Source organism: Lytechinus variegatus, chromosome 14 (assembly GCF_018143015.1).
Source record: "Lytechinus variegatus isolate NC3 chromosome 14, Lvar_3.0, whole genome shotgun sequence".
In the NCBI taxonomy this organism is placed as follows: domain Eukaryota; kingdom Metazoa; phylum Echinodermata; class Echinoidea; order Temnopleuroida; family Toxopneustidae; genus Lytechinus; species Lytechinus variegatus.
The window spans coordinates 15,274,157-15,298,537 of record NC_054753.1 but is presented as its reverse complement, the minus strand read 5'-3'; the positions used below and the strand labels follow the sequence as shown (position 1 = coordinate 15,298,537).

Sequence of the window (24,381 nt, the reverse complement as noted above, 5' to 3'; positions counted from 1 at the left end):
ATTATTTTCTTCATTTGGATACTATTTTCTTTGTTATCAACCGTTCCATTTTAATCAACGATCTGGAGGGGGCTGATGTAGTATTTTCCAAATTTGTAACCTTGCCTTCTATTACTCATCATTTTCTGAGAGGATATATCCTTGGATACTACCAGTTACTTCCACTCCCTACCAATAAATATGCCAACAAGTTTCCATTAATGACCCTATACACATTCTCTGAATTAGTACTCTCTCTCCCCTCTCTCTTTGTTTACATCCTCGATCACATTAGGATTAGGGATGAAATCTACTACTTTGTTTTTTTTGCACACTTCTCGCATTTTTCTTTTCTAGTAAACACGTGACTTGAGAACGTCGTCAACTTAAGGGGATGGTCGAGGCTGGAGACATTTCTATCTCAATAAACAGAGTAAAATTCACAAAGCAATATGCTGAAAATTTTATCAAAATCAGATAATAAAGTAACGAAGTTTTAGAATTTTTAAGAATTGCATTATTCCGGTGAAACTGTTCTAGGCATGTCTTTATGAATTTTCATTAGGTGGGCTGATATGATGTCATATCCCCACATGTTCTTTTGTAGTATGAAATAACGTTTATTCAAAAAAAATTCTAACAAGAACTAAAACAATTGGATTGACAACTGATTAAGTGCATTAGGTATTTATTGCCTCAACTTATTTCATCACAACGTAGACGCTGCACATCATTTACAAATGTATGAAAAAAAAGAAACATTCATGATTTCATGTAATAACATAAGAAAAAAGAAAGTGGGGATGTGACATCATCGGCCCATCTAATGAATATTCATGACGATTTGCATATAACTGTTTTCACACAATATTTAGAAATTTCAAATTCAATAACTTCGTAATTTGTTATCCGATTTTGATGAAATTTTTAGCATTTTGTTCCGTGAATTTTACCATCATCTCACTTGGAGCAAACTTCTTACATTGTATCCTCCATCTCACCATATTCAAGTTTTCGTACTATCCCTTTTCTCCGTCATTTCACCAAGAGAAAAATCCAAAATACCGCTTGTGCTATATATATTTTTTTCTTTTATAATAGCTGTGTGTATCAAAGGCGGATCCAGGGGGGCCCGAGGGGCCCGCCCCCTAATATTGGAGGAGCAATAAAAAGAAGAAAAGGAAAGAAAGAAAAAAGGGGAAAAGGAAGGAGAAAAAGAAGAGGAGGACTAGTAAATTAAATAAAAAATGAGGGGAAGACTTGGAAAATAAAAAGAATCTTTTATGTCACTACATAAATTTTTCGCTCGCGCTTCGCGCTTGCACTGTTAAGTGATTTACATAACTGGTTCAATGTGGAGCTTAAAGGACAAGTCCACCCCAACAAAAACTTGATTTGAATGAAAATTCAACAAGCATAACACTGAAAATTTCATCAAAATCGGATGTAAAATGAGAGTTATGACATTTCAAAGTTTCGCTTCATTTCACAAAACAGTTATATGCACATTTCGGTCGGTATGCAAATTAGGGAACTGATGACATCACTCGCTCACTATTTCTTTTGTATTTTATTATATGAAATATTTTGATTTTCTCATCATTGTCATGTGAAAACTTTCTTATTTTACATTCGACTTTAATGAAATTTTCAGCATTGCGCTTGTCTGATGTTTCTCTATTGATTCAAATCAACATTTTTCTGAGGTGGACTTGACCTTTAAATATCAAGTTTGGAAGTCAATATACAAAACATTTTCACCTCGGAAATCGAACTTTTATTATTTTGTGTGATTTACAACCTGATTTTTATTATATAAAGTGCTCTGTAAAATGTTTTATGTTCTGAATTATATTAACATTTTCTGCTCGCGCTGCGCGCTCGCAAATTTTTGACTCATCAGGTACTTATTATTTTCGTGTATTCCATAAAGTCTTCAAAATATCCTTTTCAGGTCTGATTGTCAAAACGAATGAGCTAGCGCTGCACGCTCACATTTTTATTTGCGATTTATGTATGTGCCAATATTGATTACTCAACAAACTACTTAAAATCCCCTTTTCATGACGGTTTATAAACAATTTAGGCTCGCAATCTGCACTCGCATTAATTCCGCGCCCTCATTGTGCATTAATAAATAAGATATAAATTTGATAATGAGTTCCTTTTGTTTCCTCTCGCGCTCAGAAAGAGGAATAGAAAGATAGTCATCATTTTCATATGATGACATGTCCTATAAGGATATCCCGGTCCTATAGACCAATTTCACAACGTGAGAGGGCAGCAGACTGGTCGCCATGCTGCGGTGGGCGAATCAACTTTTATAGTACACAAGTCAATAGAATATTTGGTACATTCGTTCTATTTTTTTTTATTTTGGACCAATTGAGCAGATTTCTTGTAAGATTCACAATGAGCATTAATCGGAGAAGTTCAGGTCGCAGCTGTGCTGTGTTCAATTGCCACAACAATTGGAGAAAGCTTTAGGATTGGAAGCAAAGTGAATGTGAAATTCACTCGCCTTGGACTCATGAAGCCTGTTTGTGTGAGAAACCGTACTCCCTGCATAGGTTTCCATGCCATGATGAAGGAATGCGTCGCCAGTGGCCCTCTCTTCCTCTTCCTCCTTTCTCCTTCCTCTCTGTTTTATTCTCTTGCCTTGCCCCCTCCTTTTGGATACTTATAGGCTTATATGGTTTTTTTTGTGGGGGGGGGGGGGAGGGGGGGGGTTTATTTGATCATGCTTAGATGGAAATATCAGTCCCTCTCTCCCTCTCACTATCCCCTTCTCTGTATAACAACATCCCCCTTTCCCCCCTTTCTCACACACTCTCTCGCTAGCCCCCCTCTCTCTCTCACTACCCCCCCCTTTTCCCACTATTCCCCCCTCCTCTCACACATACTATCTCCCCCCTCTCTCATCCTCTCTCTCATCCTCTCTCTCCCTCTCTCTCTCTCACTCTATGTCTCGTTCACTCTCCCGCTACGTACTCTAACACAATTTACTAGCAACAAGAAGTGAGCTCCCTGATGAAAACCAACAGCGATTCTTGGTCATCATCAACTCACTTTTACTGACAAAACTAAGGGGAAAAAGTAGCCAAAGTGCAAAAATTCATCATACCTTCATCGGTCAGATATGGCCATTGTCTTACATCGTCTACCCAGGTGTCCATGCTTTATTTTACTGATTTATGATGAAGTTAATGACACAATATCAGAGCTCATCTGTAATCTTTCATTGAATTTGTACACAGAGCCAATCGCGGTCAGCGCACTTGCCCACCGCAGCAATGGCGTCGCCGATAGAGGGCCAAATACATAAACCGGCCGTGAAATTGGTCTATATGCCAAAACTAAAAGCAATAATAATGAAAAATATCAGCTCTTTATTAAGTGGAATCCATATCCACCTCACAAAGAAATATAGAGCTGAGATTGACCCTTTTTAAAATCGAATGTCTAAATCGGAATATATAAGATGTATTTACAATGCCTAGATTCGAGGATTAAATCTGAAACACGTGCGAGCATCTTTAATGTAGGAAGATCATCCTTTTCATGATTTACAATTATATATAAATAAAGTTTCCCATTTTCTACTTCAAAATTTCGAAATTTTTCCGCTCGCGCTTCGCGCTCGCATCAGTTGTCTAGTTATATAGCTATCCTATTCACGATAACAAATATTGATTAAAATTTTCTATTCTTTATGTAGAAATGTCAAAAACTTTTACCATGAAATATACGTTTTTTGCAAGTCTTCCCCCAAAACTATTTTATTCACTCGTCTTTCTCCTCTTATTTTCCTCTTCTTGTTTTTTCCTTCTGACTTTCCCCTTTTTCTTTTTTCTTTCTCCTTGTTTTTGCTCCACATTTTTTTCAGGAGGGGGGGGGGGGGGGTCACTGTATAGGAGGATTTCTACTAATTTTACCATATAACCAACCCTGCTTATTTTTTTTATTTTGTCATGTTTTCCTCCTTTGCTTGACTTGACTATATTCTTTCTTCATTTCTTTTTATTCATGATTCTTTCATTCTTTTATTAATCTCTTTCTATCTCTTATCCTTTCTTTCTTTCTTTCTTTCATTTTCTTTCTTTCTTTCTTTCTTTCTTTCTTCCTTTCTTCTTTCCTTCCTTCCTTCCTTCATTCCTTTGGCGTTCTTTGCACATGATACTGAGTATGGATTTAATGACTGAGTAACCCTTTTATGATGAACGCCCCCTATTCCATGCAGTTGGCGTTTCGAGAATAGTCTGTATTTCTAAGCTATTCTTTCTTAAGTTTATAGGCCCAATTCACCCAGAATTGTCAAAACAATGATAATTATGTCATTACTTATATCATTTTTTCCTCTCTTATAAATCCATCGAAATTCATCATGTAAAAGTGAAATGCAGATATCAGTAACTGACAAAACTTAGCAGATATTCTGTTTATTGTGCCTCCTATACAGACATGGTAGACTAGCATGTGAGTGCATACATAACATAACAAAAGTGCACGTGGTCGATTTGTTACGTCGATGGTCTATATAGTCGAGTCTAGTGCAATTGCAAAACGTGTGTTCATTAATTCCAAGTACCGTACATGTAGAATGACCGAGGCTGCTGTCGGTAGCACTTATTCTGATAACGAAAAGGTACCTTTATTTGCCGAATATCCTACCTATACTGTACCTGGCGTGATGACTACTAAAGAACCATTGGAGTTAAGTGGATCAAATGGACAGAAGGTAGAAAACAGTATGGAATCGCCTAAACCGGTAAATAAAACTTGATTTTTTTAATTTCTCCTCGTATCACGGCTCGCTATCGTATTCATAGCCCGTAGGGCTAGGGAATTCCCGCGGCGGGCGGGAGCCCAGGGGCCGATTGCACGAAAGGGTCTTTGCAAGGACCGTCTTTCGTGTCGCCCATCTTTTATGATGCGCCATGTGAAACGCATTTTAAATAAATTATCTCCAAACATATTTCATTCGTCCGTTGAAATTAACAGAAAATTTGTTTATAAAATTATATGATATATCATGAAATTGTATAAAATTTGATTTAAAAGCAAGCTAACAAATCTTATTCTTTATCATAAATCTCAGAAACACCCCGCTTAAAGCGTATCATAAAAGATGGGCGACACGAAAGACGGTCCTTGGAAAGACCATTTCGTGCAATCGGCCCCTGGATCGTATGGTAGTGTGACCTTAATTCGCGCGTTACCTAATTTTGCGCATGGTCGAATACTTCAATATCTAGGCCTAATCAATATTTTGAAAAACTGAAATCACCAACAGAAAGAACGACTTAAATTACTCAGTATAGTATTTTTTTTTAAGGCAAGATCTCCATCAATGAAAATATTGGCAAAATATCGGCAAATTTTGTTACCTTTTGCGTCCGCTCCGAGAAAATCCGACCTTCTTCAGACTTCAGTTCTTGACAAGCATCAAGAAATCGCCAGTTTGGAAGCTGAGGTCTCCAAAATAAGTAAAATGTGATACCGACCAAAATTATGGTATTTTAACCTCCATCTGATATAATGATCTTACCTTTGTCTGCTTGATTTCTTTTCTAAAGCCTTGCAAAACAATCATGCTCAAATTAAGGTCACACGTTTTTATGACACTTTTTCAGCCGGGCACGCACCAGTCAATCATCATGGAATTTTGAGATCGCGATAACAACGAAACCATTGACCTACTTTACAATTCCGTCCAGCAAATTTGACTTTGGGATCTCGCCTTCCTTTAGGTATTCATGATTTTTGATTAATTTTGTGTGAGTTGTGAGAAATTTCTGATTGAAAATCAACTTCATGATGATTTTTAAAATGTGCGCAAATTATGGTCACCCCATCATACGTGCAATTTGGCATATTCACCTGACAAGCGTGAAGTATGGTCCCGGGGAGGGGGGGGGGTACTCGACCAAAAAAGTGGTGGGGGTGCGGGCGAGACAAAAAACGGGGGCCTTGGAGCGGGCTTATTGTAAAAAGGAGGGTCCTCGGAACGGGCTTAGGAACGACAAATGTTTGTGAAAACGGGGGTCCTTGGAACGGATCGCCAGCGTGTGAGCGCGTATGCATCCCTACGGAACGGTCATGCGCGCATGATGCAGCTAGCGCGGCCTCCGCCGGGGAGCTCTGCGGCCGCTTTTCACCAAAATTGCAGCTCATTCAACGCGATCAGAGTGGCGTGACGAAAAATATGCGAAGCTTTGGAGCGGATTTCTCTCTTCTTTTTTCTCGATAAGAAGAAAATGCTATGCCTTGGAGTGGCTTTCTTGTTCTTTTTCCCAACAAGGCAAAAATGCTATGCCTTGGAACGGAAATTTGAGTGTAAAAATGGGGGTCCCCTCCGCGGCACATACCCACTATGATATACTGAGTGCCCCCCAGGGAGTATGGTCAAAATAATGCTCTGAATAAATAGTTAAAACAGAAATCAAGCACTTACCACGATTATATGGATGATGGTCTAACAAGTGGCAGTTTTTCTGACATCTGGGCACAGACTGGAACCTCAAAAAACGAAAAGTTCTCTCCTTCTACCCCGTCTCGATCGGCCATTTTTGTGTAGCGGGCGGGAGTTCCCTGGGTTAGCTATCGTGCAGCCACCATCAGGGGACTTGCAATCAGGCCTCTACAAAAATTTTTTTCGTCACTTGCCCTGTTGGGCAAGTGATGAAAAAATTTGCTTGCCCGATAGAAAAAACTGCTTGCCCAATTTTTTAAATAATTTTTTCATTATGACGGCACTATTATTTTTATTAAGGTATACAAAATAACAATTGAGAATCATGTCCAGTATAAAAGAACACACATTGAAAAGGATATTTTCAGCAACGTAGGCCTGAGTCTTTACGTTTATTTTGGAGAAAAAAAAATCGATATTTTATGGGTATTTAAGGTTTTAAAAAACCCTTCAACAAAAGTTGCTAAAATTTCATATTTTGCATCTTTAAATCCATGAAATGGCTACCTGCATACCATATTTCCTTAGAATTGCTTTCATGTATAGTTGGAAACTATAAAGAAAGCCAGTGAAAAATGTTCAGCTCTTTATTGACTGGGAAAAAATTATTTTATCATCAAAAGTGGAATGGCTAAAATTTCACATTTTGCATCTTTAAATCCATGAAATGGTCATTTATTTTCCATATTTCCTTGATTTAAAAAAAAAATTAGTTGGAAACCATCAAGTCTTTTCTTCATCATTTTATGATGTTCCACTCGATCAATAATTTTATCTACATGTTTTCACATGCTACTTTTTTTTCTATTTTGAGGAATACCTGTTCACTTATTAATGAATTATTACTAACATTGTTTAATATTGTATGATTTTTAAGTAATTTTTTTCACTATGCTTAGAATCTTGGGTGTGTGTGTGTGTGTGTGCGTGTGTTTGTGACTGTGAGTTGAACTTTGATATAAATGAATTCAATATCTAATTTCTACTTCGCCTATTCCAGTACAATAACCTGTACTCGGCCATGTAATAAAGGCCCACATACCCTAACTTTTCCTGAAGTTCTTTGAAAACGCAGACTTCTACAAAAATTGCATTTCTCTATGGGGGAGTCTAAATTTGGTGAGAATGTATTCATTAATAACTTAAATATACATGACAATGAAGAAATCATCAAACTTTATAGGAAATTTTGAATAATATACCCGAAATGTAAACTCTGTAAGAAACAGAAAATCACCATCATTGAGGCCTTTACTGAGCGTATTGTCCCCCAGAGCTCTGGCAGAGAGACAGAGCTCAGACTGGCTAGCTAGTATGCGCACGTGTGTGAGCCTCCCGCCGGCCTTGTAAAATAGATGGAGCTTTGTTTGGTGATTTATTGTCTGATATTTACCTCATCCCCTCAAAAAGGGAAACAAATGAATTTTAAGTTATAATTAACAAATACGGCAAGTTATTTTGGATGTTATTATAGGCCGCTTTGAAAAGCAAAGCCGAACGACAACTCACCAATGCGAGGTTACTAGACTCTGTGATTTATTTCCTGTGTAATTCTAATTATTTTATCACAGAATCGTGATATCGGAAGGAGGGAAAATGTGCATTAGAAATTGCACATGGTGGTAGTCATAATGGACCCCTATACTACATTCAACTGTTTCCCGGCCATTGCGTTGATTTTTTTCATACCTGCTGGTACCATGTATGGAAATACGTGGTACAGAAAAAATAACGCAATTTCGGAATTTGAAACTGCGCTACTCGCTATTTTTTAGGCTTAAGCATGATTTTGAGTGTGGATTTTGGATGATTTATGGAAAAACGAGGTACGGTACAAAAAAAAGACGCAACAACCACTTGCCCGATCGGGCAATTGACTTTGAGAAGTGCTTGCCCGCACGTCATTTTCACTTGCCCCGGGCAAGCGGGCAAGCGGGTTTGTCGCGCCCTGCTTGCAATGCAAAATCTCCCCACCGGGGCTCTTCAATTTTTGTCTTTAATGAATAAAAATTTTGAAAGTTAATGCGACCAAAATGCAAATTAATATTCCCTCTTGGCATTAATTGCCCAAAAAACAGAAAAATCAAGTTAAAAGGAACAAAAACAGTGACCTCGGCTGTCGGGCAAATTCACCACCCCGTTTTATCCGATCTTAAGTACATAAACATGGCCGTTGAGTCCCCCGTACAGCTACAGATCGCGCTAGAACTTTGGTCTCTGTATTTGGTGAGTGAAGCCAACGGAGTTCAGCTGAACAACCAAAATAACAGAGACTGAAGCTTTTGGTCTAATCTAGACTAATCTAGACCATATCTAACCCAGGGAACTCCCGCCCGAAGTTTATTCTCCGAATAAATAGTTAAAACAGAAATCAAGCACTTACCACGATTATATGGATGAAGGTTTAACGAGTGGCAGTTTCCTGACATCTGGGCACAAACTGGAACCTCAAAAAACGAAAAGTTCTCTCCTTCTACCCCAGTCTCGATCGGCCATTTTGTTACGATTCATAACGAAAATGGCCGATCGAGATGGGGGTAGGAGAGAACTTTTCGTTTTTTTACTCTGAATTTGAGGTTCCAGTTTGTGCCCAGATGTCAGGAAACTGCCACTCGTTAGACCTTCATCCATATAATCGTGGTAAGTGCTTGATTTCTGTTTTAACTATTTATTCGGAGAATTATTTTGACCATACTTCACGCTAGTCAGATGAGTATGGTCAATTACATGTAAGGTCCTGAGCTCCCGCCCATGTAGGGTCGTAGCGGGCTGGAGTTCCCTGAGTTAGACCATATCATAACCTTGTTCATTGAATGAGTGATCTAGACTACTCTCTAGACAGTTGAGTACCGTACGTAAGGGCACTAGTATTCAACCCGTTTGGAAAGTTTCCTTCATTATATAGAAATATAGAATTTACCTTAATTTCAGACCCGTCTTATTTCCATGAGCAAATGGCATTATCGTGCAGAGATGCCAAGTTCAAAGACCAGCTATGCGTGAGATTTTCTGTGAATCTGAGAGATCACAGACATTGTGTACAATGTATATGGGGATAGGCTGTGATAGTTGCATGAGACAGAGATTTGAGGGAATGAACAAGAGTCCAAAATGCTTGAGTCTCACGCATAATGCGTGAGACTTGGTAGCTCTGATCGTGATCCAAGTCCCCAGAGACTCGGGTCCACGGACAATTTTTCACAACGTAAAACTTGTCCTACCTGTTTCTACCAACCTACCTCCTAGTTGTGTGTGACTTGTCTCTTTTCAGTCTCAACCAAAGATTGTAGATCGCCGCGTACGCGGCGTTCTACAATCTTTGGTCTTTACTTTATTGGCGTAATAAATCAGAATTGCATCTGCTTCTTTTCAATCTCTATTGCTGTAGTTCGTAAATTAGTACTTTTGAAATAAATCAGGATTATATTCATCTTTTTATGTTTCTCACTATGGAATTTGCTTTATTTCGTTCACATTTTTACTAAATAAATCGGCCCTGAATATATATCCCTCTTCAGGCATTGCTTTATTTCGTTTATCCCTAATTTACTAAATAAATCAAATTGCATATCTCCCTCTGAGCTGTCTCCATTGCTTTATGTCGTCAGGTAAAAAGAATGTCTGTATAATTACTCCTCGTGATTCAAGTCCCCCTTCATCCGAATTAAACTACTAAGTCACTTGTTTCCTATTTTTGATGATCAATAGAATTGAATTAAAACAGTATACTACTCGTGATCCAAGTCCCTCTCCTAAAAATACAAAACGGCAATTAACCCATTGATTCATCTACCCCTCATTTCCCTCCTCTTCAAAACCACTCTGCCACTTTTAGACAGTTTCCTAGAGATGATTATTGAATATTTTCTATCATAATCTTGAATCATTAAAATCAATGAAAATCACATTAAAAACACTATTTAACTGTCTAAATACTCCTCGTGATCCAAGTCCCCTCTCCTAAAAATACAAAACAGCAATTAGCCTGTTGATATTCATCTACCCCTCTTTTCCCTCCTCTTCAAAACCACTCTGCCACTTTTAGACAGTTTATTAATAGACATGATTAATGAGTATTTTCGATAATAAGAATCATTAAAATCAATGAAAATCACGTTAAAAACACTATTTAACTGTCTAAATACTCCTCGTGATCCAAGTCCCCTCTCCTAAAAATACAAAACGGCAATTAACCCGTTGATATTCATCGGGGGGGGGGGGCACTCGACCAAAAAAGTGGTGGGGGTGTGCCGCGGGCGTGACAAAAAAACGGGGGCCCTGGAGCGGGCTTATTGTAAAAAGGAGGGTCCTCGGAACGGGCTTCGGAACTACAAATGTTTGTGAAAACGGGGGTCCTTGGAACTGATCGCCAGCGTGTGAGTGCGTATATGCATCCCTGTGGAACGGAAATGCGTGCATGACGCAGCTAGTGCTGCCTGCGCCGGGTGCGCTGGCGCAGCTAGAGAGGTGAGGCGATGGTCTGAGAGCGCTCGGCGTCCGCTTTTCACCAAAATTGCAGCTCATTGTAGCAAAACAATGCGATCGGAATGGCGCAAAGAAAGCTTTGGAGCGGATTTCTTTCTTGTTTTTTCTCGATAAGAAGAAAATGCTATGCCTTGGAGCAGCTTTCTTAGTTCTTTTGCTCAAAAAGACAAAAATGCTATGCCTTGGAACGGAAATTTGAGTGTAAAAATGGGGGTCCCCTCCGCGGCATATACCCACTATGCGATATATACTGAGTGCCCCCCCCCCCGGGATATTCATCTGACCCTCATTTCCCTCCTCTTCAAAACCACTCTGCCACTTTTAGACAGTTCAATAGACATGATTAATGAATATTTTCAATAATAAGAATCATTAATATCAATGAAAATCACATTAAAAACACTATTTAACTGTCTAAATACTCCTCGTGATCCGAGTCCCCTTCCCGTTTTGTGTTCGTCCAATTTCCCATAGGAGGGGACTTGGATAACGAGGAGTACTATTACTTGTGATCCAAGTCACCTCTCCTAAAAATACAAAACGGCAATTAACCCGTTGATATTCATCTACCCCTCATTTCCCTCTTCAAATCCAATCTGCCACTTTTAGACAGTTTAATAGGCATAATTAATGAGTATTTTTGATAATAAGAATCATTAAAATCAATGAAAATCACATTAAAAACACTATTTAACTGTCTAAATACTCCTCGTGATCCGAGTCCTCTTCCCATGTTGAGTTTCTCAAATTTCCCATAGGAGGGGACTTGGATAACGAGGAGTACTATTACTCGTGATCCAAGTCCCCTCTCCTAAAAATACAAAACGGCAATTAACCCGTTGATATTCATCTACCCCTCATTTTCCTCCTCTTCAAAACCACTCTGCCACTTTTAGACAGTTTAATAGACATGATTAATGAATATTTTCGATAAGAATCATTAAAATCAATGAAAATCACATTAAAAACACTATTTAACTGTCTAAATACTCCTCGTGATCCAAGTCCCCTCTCCTAAAAATACAAAACGGCAATTAACCTGTTGATATTCATCTACCCCTCATTTCCCTCCTCTTCAAAACCACTCTGCCACTTTTAGACAGTTTAATAGACATGATTAATGAATATTTTCGATAATAAGAATCATTAAAATCAATGAAAATCACATTAAAAACACTATTTAACTGTCTAAATACTCCTCGTGATCCGAGTCCCCTTCCCGTGTTAAGTTCGTCCAATTTCCCATAGGAGGGGACTTGGATAACGAGGAGTACTATTACTCGTGATCCAAGTCCCCTCTCCTAAAAATACAAAACGGCAATTAACCCGTTGATATTCATCTACCCCTCATTTCCCTCCTCTTCAAAACCACTCTGCCACTTTTAGACAGTTTAATAGACATGATTAATGAATATTTTCGATAATAAGAATCATTAAAATCAATGAAAATCACATTAAAAACACTATTTAACTGTCTAAATACTCCTCGTTATCCAAGTCCCCTCCTATGGGAAATTGGACGAACTCAACACGGGAAGGGGACTCGGATCACGAGGAGTATTTAGACAGTTAAATAGTGTTTTTAGTGTTATTAAGTTTGTCTTATTTAGTGTTTTGATCATTGTTTCATCAACTTGGAAGAATATACCGCCACAGGAGTGAAAAGAAAAAGACTATTTTTGTCGTTTGAAAAAGTGTCCGAGTCAGTTGTTATTGTGTCAATGGGAAAACGTGTGGTGGAAGGAAGTCCCCGCTCAGTGAGAAATTTGACATTAAACCTCAACAAAATCAATCATTATTTTAAATAATGATTTCAGTGATTATTTTCAGTCAATAATATAGCTTATCTCAATTTAATCCAAGGTCTTGGCCTCAGAGTGAAATTGATGTCATTTCAAATATTTGTAGACTTACATGTACATGTAAGGTTAAAAAACATCAGTGGTGTTCAGGTGGGGGGGGGGGGCTTATAAGGAGTTCGCTTGTCCCCAAATATTGCACAACCAAGGAATAAAAGAGAAAAGGACAGAGAAGGGTGAATCATATTTTTTTTTCTGAATATAGGAAGGAAAAAAAAGAAAGAACTAAGAAGGAAAGAAAGAAAGGGATAATGAAGGAACAAAAATAAAAAGGAAAAAAAAAAATGAAGGAAATAAATGAAGCAAGCAATACAGAAAGAAATAACAAATCCAGAAAGTAGTAAAGGAAAGAAAGAAGCAATAAAAAAGAAAGGGTAAAAGGAGAGAAGGACAAAAGAAAGAAAGAGTGGAAGGAAGGATTGAAAGAAGGAAGAAATGAATTAAGGAAGAAATAAAGGAAATGTAAAATGATTAAGAGAATAAAAGAAATAAATGAATGAAGGAAGGGAAGGAAAGAAGCAAGCAATATAAAAAAGGTAAAAGAATAGATGAAAAGAAAAAAAAAGGCTGAGAGACTAAGAAAGGAAGGAATGAAAGAATAAAGGAGAGAAAGAAAGCAAGCAGTAAAAAAAAAAGAAAGGAAAGGTAAAAGGATAGATTTAGTAGATTTAACAAAGGGAAAAGGAAAAGAACAAGACAGATAGAAGAAAGGAAGGAATGAATGTAAGAAAGAGAGAAAGAACTGAAAGAAGAAAGAAATAAAAACAAGTGGAATGCCTCTGGCCGTCTCACCTGCATCACGCAGTGCTGACTTTGAAAACTACTATAACTCGCACAAGATGTTCAGTGATACTTGGTTACTCTTATTTCCACGTTTTATGAACTAGACCAATACACTTTACGGAGATAGGATTGTAATTAAACAAATACCCCCAATGTTGCCAAAGTTCATTGACCTCACATGACCTTTGACCTTGATCATGTGACCTGAAACTTGCACAGGATATTCAGTGATACTTGATTACTCTTATGTCCAAGTTTCAAAAGTCAGATCAATAAACTTGCAAAGTTATGATGGTAATTCAACAGATACCCCCATTATTGCCAAAGTTCATTGACCTTTGACCTTGGTCATGTGACCTAAAATGCGCACAGGATGTTCAGTGATACTTGATTACTATTATGTCCAAGTTTCATGAATCAGATCCAAAAACTTTTAAAGTTTTGATTGTAATTCAACAGATACCCCCAAATCGGCCAAAGTTCATTGACCCTAAATGACCTTTGACCTTGGTCATGTGACGTGAAACTCATGCAGAATGTTTGGTGATACTTGATTAACCTTATGTCCAAGTTTAATGAACTACATATTTTCTAAGTTATGATGACATTTCAAAAACTTAACCTCAGGTTAAGATTTTGATGTTGATTCCCCCAACATGGTCTAAGTTCATTGACCCTAAATGACCTTTGACCTTGGTCATGTGACATGAAACTCTATTAGGATGTTCAGTAATACTTGATTAACCTTATGGCCAAGTTTCATGAACTAGGTCCATATACTTTCTAAGTTATGATGTCATTTCAAAAACTTAACCTTAGGTTAAGATTTTATGTTGACGCTTTCGCCCCCGTCTGAAAAGCGGTGCCTATAATCTCACTCTGTTATATGCAGGTGAGACAAAAAAACAAGAAGGGTAAATAAATGATGGATGGAAGGAAGAAAGAAACCAAGAAAGTAACAAAGAATGAAGGAAAGAAAAGGGTAAAAAGAAAGAAAGAAGAGAATAGATGAATATAGGATGGATGGACTCCAGAATAAAAGAAAGAAAAATATTTAAAAAAAGAAAAAAAAGAAAGGAAGGAAGGAAGAAAGAAAGAAAAATGAAATAGAGAAAAATATTTTTAAAAGGATAGAAAGAATGAAAGAACGAATTAAAGAAAAAAGGGAAATTGAAAAAGAAATAAAAAATGAAAGAAGAGAGGGAAGAAACAAAGAAAGATTGAAAAGAAAGAAGGAAAGAAAGATAGGAAGAAAACAGAGGAAGAAAGCTTAAACTATCGTCAGAAATAATTTATCAGTTTCTCTTTGGCTCAATTAAAATAGCTACGAAAGAAATCAGAAACCAAGTGTATCAACACGCACATAAATGCATATGTGGGGCTATTATGTATTCAGATGATAAGCACCTGAAACCCGATCTGTTTGAACCAAAACAGAAAAGAAAAATTCTCCTTTTACTGCTTACAAATGACACAGTTACTCCAATTTTTAGGAAATATGGACATTATACATGTAAGAGCCTTTCATGAGTATGAACCGTGAATTTTGACAGTTCTGTGAGAGATTTCTGCCAGAGTTTAGCCAAGCTTAATTTGCGCAGCCAGTAGAGAATTTACCACGAGGGTTGTGAGGCTGGCTGCATGTACACTGTACACTTATGTGCGATCCATTCTGTGTGTGAATGGCAGAATTTAACGGGGAAAATGGTTTGCAGTGAATTTGACAATTTCTGGAAAAGTTATTGGCCCAACAATGGTTTTTATTACTGGTCATGTCGGACCCTAAATCTTGCTATTTTTGGAAAAATTACTGGACTGACAATTATATTTTTTACTGGTCATGTCGGACCAGTAAATCTTCCTATTTCTGAAAATCTACTGGCCCGACAGTGATTTTTACCGGTCTAAGACTGTCGGACCGCCGCTAGTGTCGAGCCCTGTTTATGTATGCCAAAATCTATCACAAAATTGGATTTTTGTAATAATTAAAAATGTCAAATATTTTCCTTGCTTGCTTGCAACTTTTTATAAATTCTGCCTGATACACAGTATCTCAAAATGTTGGCTCATTATGCCACTAGAATACATTTACATGCATGTAGCCTTGAAGCCATGCAGTTATCCAGTGCATGTGTCCCATTTCATATAACATTTACCATTCAATATCATATTTTAATGGCATTTGATACCCCCTAAAGTGAGCACCACCTCATCCTTCCCTTTACTTTAAAAGTGCCATTGAAGAAGATGTTGAACATTGCTTATTTAAAATCTTGATTCCAGACTTGCTCAGGTATTACTTAATAACAGGCATGTGGGTCGTGGCTTCCTGGGAGCCCTGTTTAAATTTTAAAAAGGAACACGTAGGGCCTTTAAATTGGGAAAATATCATGTTCTTTTGATTTTACCATACTTTTATCATTTTTGTTTAAAGGGAAAAGTAACCGGAACATTGGCCCTGGCTTGTGCTGCAGCAGTATGCGGGTCATCGCTTCAATTTGGATACAACACTGGTGTTATCAATGCACCCCAGAATGTAAGTTCATCCTCATTCATCATTATTCTTAGATTTTATCTCTTTTTAATTCGGATTGCACTGGCTTATCTGGCTATACATGTACACTGTAGTTCAGTTTTAGATTGTTGGTACCTAGGTGTAATATAACTGGTAAAAATCCTGCAAAATGTTCAAGCAACCTCCATGTATTATTAAAAACATCTAAAACATAATTCCCAGTTTTCTCTTTTCTAAAATAGATTCTGTGTTCTCTGGTGGTAAATAAGCATCAAATTGTGCATTCCTTTTTTACATACAAACATGTATAAAGCAAATTGTGAAAACACAGAAAAGTATCTTGTGCAGGAACTCATTGTTAAGCTAGCAGTTAAAAAAAACCAAACACTGGAATTGTAATTCAGAGAATAATGGTGAATATTTCAAGATAAGTAGATCTCCAATTGTAGGGAAAGATCAAAGAAAGTGATGTGCTACATGTACAGTATGTTTGATCTGTGAACCAAAACTGTACCTTTGTAGGGAAAGTGTACAATGCTTGTATCAGTTCCACTTCAATAAACTAAAACGTGCATGCCATTTTATCAGTTGGTATTTAGGGGTACTACACAAACAAAGTTCCGCCTTAGGAATTCTTGTCAAATGTAACTGTACAAAATACAAGTCACAATGATTTGGCAGTTTTTATCATGCATTCTCATTTGGAAAAAATATGATTGCAAAGAGGATTCATGATTGATGTATTTTCTTTTTCTGATTTCAAACGTGATTGATAACTTTTTCCTCAATGAAATTATCTTATGTAAGAACTCATTAATGATATAATATGTTACCTGTTAGCACTGTAATTGCTATTTATAGTAAAGTGACTCAGAATTATTTACATTTCATTGAATAGATCTATTTGTAAAACTTAATACAGGCTTTGATACATGTATTCCATTTTTTTTAGAAAGATAAAAGAAAATATTTTGAGCTTTCACACAAGGGGATTTATGTATTAACCCAAACTGTAGGGGAAGGTGGGGTAAGTTGAGCATAGGGGCAAGTTGAGCCACCACCCCCAGGCCAATAATGAGTCAGACATTGTGGTGGTGTCATGTATTGATGACCGATTATGTAACCCTTAACCCCACCACATTGTTTTTAAGGTTGAAACAAAAATTACTCTTTATAGAGGGAAAAACACAAATTTCAGCCAAAAAAGTAAAAAAAAAAAGTGTATGATTACATGTAGATCAGTGCTTTTCATTCGCAGACGTCTTTAAATGTAATAAAGAAATAAGAGCGATATAATTGTTAGTCCAGGTATGGATTCTCATTCTTGTCATGTAGTCTTTGATCATGGATGCATTAAAGAAATGTGGATGTGAAAATATCGCATGATGTTCGGACTGGGGTAATTTGAGCCAGCTAACATGGGGCAAGTTGAGCCATGGTAATTCTTATCAGGGATGTGAGAGTTCAGATTTTTATGTGATTTCAGATTTATTTTGTTTTGATTTTCAGCTCGGTTTCAGCTTATTTTTGGCTTTCCACTGTACAAAAAGTATGGGAGCTTTGTGTATGTCAGACTTCTTTAGCACTCTCTAGCTTTTTTTCAGATTTATTTGTGACCACTCACACCCCTGTCTTATGGTAATGTATAATAAAACAAAAAAAAAACCCTTAAAAAAACCATTGTTATGCAGACCTGTAGAAAGGAGCAAATTCACACAACAATTCTTTTACTTTTAGAGGCTGTTGTATAGAGAATTTAATAGCAAGTCAAAAGATGACATGCTGGTCCTTCCTGCATACATTTTGGACATAGTTTTTTGTGGCTCAACTTACCCCAGAAGGTGGCACAAGTTACCTCACAGATGGGGCAAGTTGAGCCATTTGACATCGTTTTTTCGAAGGCCACAGTGACTTTCAGTGTGGGGGTAGAAAGTTATATTATATCCATAGGTGAAAAATATTGCTCAAGAATCGAATTGATAGGCAAGATACATACTATTAATTTATACAATACATGTATTATTAGTCATCAATTCTAACGTATGTAAAATGCAAAGTGTCACAACTTATACACCGCCTTCTCATACCCTTAATTTAATATTGCAATGTGTGTACAATGTACATATTGTATATGTATCAGCTCCACTGTCTCCACATCAAGTTGTTATACAACACAGATTTTGTTGGTCGTCATTGTGATGTTGACATTAAAGATAAATTCCAGTTTTGGTAACGATCTTAAAATGACTTTTTACAGAATCTAATATAATGACCACCCAAGTGTCTGTTTTTATGAATAAAAAATATGTGCCAAAGGATTCTGGGAGAAATGGTGTAATTGCTGAGAAATAAGCAAAATAAGCGCGGATTCGGTCACTTCCATCGGGTCTTTATTCCTGCAATAATAAAACACTGTCCCACGTGTGCCTATCTGTGTTGGTGATCTTCAGTGTGAACGTTTTTCAACGTAGATTTCAAGATTTCACAAAGTTCAGTTTATGTAACTGTACCAGATCTAGATCCTCGATGATATACTGACAATTAAGCCTGGTTTTACAGACTTTCTCATGAAATCAGTGTTTACTGCAACTACTGGTATTTCTCTTTAAGTTTCCTATGCAAACATTATAACAGAGGTCTGCTTACATGTCACAAGGTTCTTATATTACTGTATGTACAGTACAGTGATTTTGTAGTTTGTAGTTCTCTTATTTGGGGAAAAAATCTTTCATGCAAGGAGGAATCATCACGTTAATGATTTTTCTGATTTTAAATGTGCTTAAAAATGCACACTGTAAAAGTTTGCTGTATTCTCATTAATTTGGGCCATTCTTGGTCACGTGTCACGTACGTGTGACCAAAATTATGACATACATGTAGGCCTACATGTACAGTATCTTGACTTTAATTAGTTATAAATCTGAAAATTTGAGAGAGTTAGTATAAATTCAAAGGTTACATTGACATGCTTTAGTCAGCTTTCATGTGGAAATATTTTTTTCTGATTTAGTCTCCAATGTTAAGTGTATTATGCAGGTTCTAGGTCAGGGGGTAATAGAAGTGGGTTACGCACACATGTGACGACTTCACACATAAGCGTGATCTTCATTTTCATTTCGAAATTCTTTCGATTTCAAAATGATATTGAATATTCTAAATAATCATAATATAAATCTCTAAAATTTGTAGATTTATAACTAATTAAAGTCAAGGTTCGTCATACAGTAGCCAACAATGTTATTTCAGTAACTCACGCGACAGAAACATGGCCCAGTTGAAAAAAAAAACTATTATGCAAAGAGCCTAGGGGAATCATAATTCATGTTTTGTATGAGGTTCTTATTTTAAACCTGCTTTGAAATCCATGTGTGCAGTCATCAAACCCATGAACAACTTCACATCCACCTGGGCTAATGGGGATGAGGCACATTGAATATTAAAGGTCAAGTCCACCCCAGAAAATTTTGGATTTGAATCAATAGAGAAAAATCAAACAAACTCAACGCTGCAAATTTCATCAAAATTGGATGTAAAATAAGAAAGTTATGACATTTTTAAGTTTTGCTTATTTTTCACAAAACAGTTTGATGCCCAACTCAGCGATATGGAAATGGGAGAGTCGATGATGTCCATCACTCACTATTTCTTTTGTTTTTTATTGTTTGAATAATACAATATTTCAATTTTTACAGATTTGACAATAAGGACCAACTTAACTTGACTTAACCATAAACTGTTAAAATAATGGTAATTGCACATGGTCAGGGAGAAATAAAACTTTGTTTCACTTGACAAGGAGGAGAAAATTAGAATATTTCATATTTCGTATAATAAAATACAAAAGAAATAGTGAGTGGGTGACATCATCAGTCTGCCAATTTGCACACCGACCAGAATGAGCATATACCTGTAACTGTTTTGTGACATTACGTGAAACTTTAAAATGCCATATTAACTTATTTTACACCCGATTTTTATGAAATTTTCAGTGTTTTGCCTGTTGGATTTTTCTCCCTTATTTCAAATCAACTTTTTGTTAGGGTGGACTTGTCCTTTAAGGGGAAGTTCACCCTGAAGAAAAGTTTGTTGTAAAAAAAATAGCAGAAAACAATAAATAAGAAGTATTGGTGTCCAAATTGGTGAATGTTTGAGGAAAACCCCAATCTAATAAAGATTGAAAAAGTGATTATAATTTTATTAAGTTTTGGACTTGTGACATAAAGGCAGCTGCCCCACTATAATACATATTTGTTTTCTTTTGTACCAGGTTTGAACTGATTTGTCTATTGATATACATGTACTAAAGGTACATTAATTTTTTTTCATTGATATTTTACCATACATGCTCGCATATGACGTCACAAATCAAATAATTAAAATTCTAATATCCTATTTGTTCTTTAATGAATTTTCTCAAACTTTTGGCAATAGTTTTTAATCATTTTTTTCTGCTATTTTAACAAAATGTAAATCCCAAGGAACATACATGTAAAGTCTGCAAGCAGAGACCCTGATCTTGATTGAACCCTTTGACCATAAATGTGGGTCTTGAGGAGCACAAAAGGTGTTCCATCCTTAGGATTCACTCTGCATATTCATTCAGAACAATTTCTTTGAGGAAAGGGTAGCAGCACAGCAAAGGCTGATCTGATTAGAATTGTGATTGAGCTTATTCAGACCATGGACCTACTAGGTCCTACTAGTAGGTCCATGTTCAGACTGAAGACTGATCTGATTAGAAATTGTGATTGAGCTTATTCAGACCATGGACCTACTAGGTCCTACTAGTAGGTCCATGTTCAGACTGAAGACTGATCTGATTAGCATTGTGATTGAGCTTATTCAGACCATGGACCTACTAGGTCCTACTAGTAGGTCCATGTTCAGACTGAAGACTGATCTGATTAGCATTGTGATTGAGCTTATTCAGACCATGGACCTACTAGGTCCTACTAGTAGGTCCATGTTCAGACTGAAGACTGAAAAGAACCCCCTTTATTTGATTGTCACTTGAGTCCTTTCAAGGTGTATGAATTTGTGGGTAGGAAATTCAACATTTTTGTTTAATTCGATGAATCAAGTGTGAAATTTGAGAATGGGCAGGCTGTCCTCAACCATACACGTAGATGAGTGCACTATGAATTTTGACCCAGTCCTTCATGTTTATATTTTCGTGGAGCTCAATAAATCGCTCTTCTTATTTTTTTGAGGAGCTCCTCAGAATCAGTTATTAAAAAAATCAGTTTTTTTTTTAACACATACACTTTCAAATTACAAAGTTACAATAAAAGTGTACTGAAAAAAAATTGACAAACCACTTTTTAACACTACCCTTTGTTTCAGGTGATTGAATCATTCATCAATGAGACCAACTTCAAACGTAGTGGTGAGGCAATGAGCCAAGACAGGGTGACTTTCATCTGGTCAACAGCGGTAGCCATCTTTGCTGTAGGGGGCATGGTGGGATCGCTATCGGCTGGATTCTTTGCAAACTACCTTGGGAGGTGAGAGTGGCTTGTTACTAGTTCGGTTCAATAAAACGTGCTCCCCTCCTTTTGAGAGGCACAACTAAAATGTTATGTAAAAATGCCATCTAAACAGAAGTGTGCCCCCCTTTGAAAGTGAAGAACTTTTTTTTTCCTTGTCAAATTTTTTCGTGGACAAAATACCCGTAATTTTTGGTTAAAACCATTTTTTGGGGCTTGTCAAATTTTTCCTTGGGGGTATGTGCCCCCCTCCCCGTAAAAAAAATCCTGGGGTGGTATTCTGTAACTCTGTCATAACTTTTGTCATTTCTCTCCGAGATGTGACACCGCTATGATTGTCACAAATCGATTCTGAACATTGTCTTTTCCCTGTCATATCTCTCAAAGTTCCCACCCATCTTTTCGGAAGCAAACCAATCAAAATCATCGTTAGTTCCCAGTTGGAGCCCTTCTAGCCAATAGGAAAGCCCCGTTGCAAGTAGGGCGTATCCCCAAAACAGTTGCTGGCATCGCGCAACTACGCGTGTATTTATGCGCTTAATTACAATGAGAGACAGGGAGCTAGCTATGAAGAATTTTAGAGGAGAAGTATAAAAGTAACGAAAACAGAGAAAAAAGGAGGAGTAAATATGGAGGGCCTAACTAATTGCAGCATGAAAAAATAATTTTGAAAATTGTCATGGAAGATCAGTGAAACTAATACCACAATCTAATCTAAATAACATAAGGTCATTTTCAAACAAAAGTGGACATGGGGGTGAAAATTAAAACTTGCTAGAAATCATTAGGCTTCAATGCTTTTTAAAACTACACATCTTAAAGTATATTTTTCCATTTCATTTACATAAAATTATTAATTATGTCTTGAGATACAGTGAATTTTATGCAAGGGAAATTAAATGTTACAAAATGTTGATTTTTGCATTAAAATTCACATATTGCCTATCACAATGTAAAATTTGTATTAGAACTTAGAAGTGCATTTGTTGGCAAGATACAAGCTGCGTATTGTATCTAACTCCTAAATAGCAAAAAAAAATTCTGTGAAGTGTTTTTCTGAAAAAAATTGGGTTTCGAAGTTTTCAAAACTGGTTGTCGTGTCACTCACGTTTTAAATGCAAAAAGTTTTCTAGAGCTGTGTATTCTGAAAATTAATTTATCCCAGTACTGGAGCAAATACAGTTTATCTGTACCTTATTGTATATAAAGTAACTTGGTCCAATGTGTTAAGGTAAAGCTAAAATTAACCGTTAAAGTTGTGTCGTGTCACTCACAATGTCGTGTCACTCACGAAATGTCGTGTCACTCACGGTATTGTATTGTGTATAAAAAATGACATCCAGTACTTTTTGAAGCGTTTTACCATGGATACAGTCAAAATGTTGTTCCTGACATCATTTAGGCCTATTTTAGTCTAATAATTTCCTCCATCTTCCTAATTTTACTCCTTATTATGGAAATATTGAATTTGACATTGAGTTCATCTATTTTCTCTCCTCTCCGTGGTTGCCTTGGTTTAAAAAATCCTGACAATTTTCCATTGGTGTGAAGACTCGGATCCTAATTCATATTTTGGTGAATGTACTGTGATTAAGAATATAACAACATAATCAATCAACACAAAATTATGAATGTATCAAGAGAAAAACCACTATACTTTAGCAATGGACATATTTACAATTATGCATAAAGGGTTGGTGATGGTGATGGTTCAAGTCATACCTAGGTATTACTCGAACATTCTCTGTCTCCATTTACAGAAATGAGCAGAAAGTTCACCTTTCTTTTGAGCAATGTTATTTCTTTGTTATACTCATAGCTAGAAAGGTCAGGGATCCTTTTTTGAAATTTGCAGAAATTTTAGTGGTAAAGTAGTGTACATGAGATATAAGCGATCACCATGAACACCAAACATTTTTTCAAATTCGGAAAAGAAAATATTTTTCTTTTCCTTCTGATTGATTAAATCAACCTTTTCATTTGCCACAAAGCTTGTATTCCAGGACATGAAATAAACAAATTTGCAAGAAAACATAAACATTTCAGGTGAGAATGTACTGAGATTTGATAGAACATTTTGGATATTGCTTGAAGCAGCTACATGCCAAGTTCAAAATCATTATTTGTTCGGCCACCATTCATACCGCTAGTGATTAACTACATGTAGGGTCTGAACAGCAAACTACCGTAAGCGGGCCGATGTGTGTTCAGAGCAGATTTGCATTTACACATATTCATTACAACAAAATGATGCATGTTCATGTAGGTCCCAACAAGTCCCAACCGAGACCGCATTTTGATTTGAGCAACTTTGGATGGGTTGCCATGTACCAGTAGATCATTTTTTTTTGGGGGGGGGGTACCCTGATAAGAACAGAGCTGGACCTCGAGGGGAAAAAGCTATTGAGGTATAAAGGGAGCCTGGTTGGGATGCTGAATTGGATTTTAGTGTGACATCCAAGGGCTTAGAAAACTAAAGGCAAATGACTTGTAGTTGTTATGTAATAGTAGCAGACTGCAAGAATCAGGTACTGACTGCGTCTTTCACCTTGTGGCTTTCCCTGGATTCCCGTGGTATGGTATATGATCAAATAATTAGCAATGAAAAGGCACTTAGGGTGCGTTTATTCGACACTTTTTTACCCTAGAATCATGATTAGAATCATGATTCAAATCACGATTCTGCAGAATCACGATTGCGTTTAGTCGAAATTGAATATAATCATGATTAGAATCACAAACATGAAACACGAAAAAAAGGGCGTTTGGAAAGACGTTTCTGTAGAATCACGAACGAAAAAG

At 36.7% G+C, this 24,381-nt stretch overlaps 1 protein-coding gene across 1 annotated transcript in view; it reads left to right on the top strand.

The window, feature by feature from the left end:
• The first annotated feature begins 4,576 nt into the window (after positions 1 to 4,576).
• LOC121427222 (solute carrier family 2, facilitated glucose transporter member 1-like) overlaps positions 4,577 to 24,381 on the top strand; it is a 56,658-nt gene continuing 36,853 nt past the window's right edge. Inside the window, exons 1-3 of the mRNA XM_041623519.1 lie at positions 4,577 to 4,747; positions 16,013 to 16,114; positions 21,437 to 21,597. Coding sequence (XP_041479453.1) covers positions 4,580 to 4,747; positions 16,013 to 16,114; positions 21,437 to 21,597 — 431 coding nt within the window. The 5' untranslated portion in view covers positions 4,577 to 4,579. The remainder of the gene's footprint in view (positions 4,748 to 16,012; positions 16,115 to 21,436; positions 21,598 to 24,381) is intronic.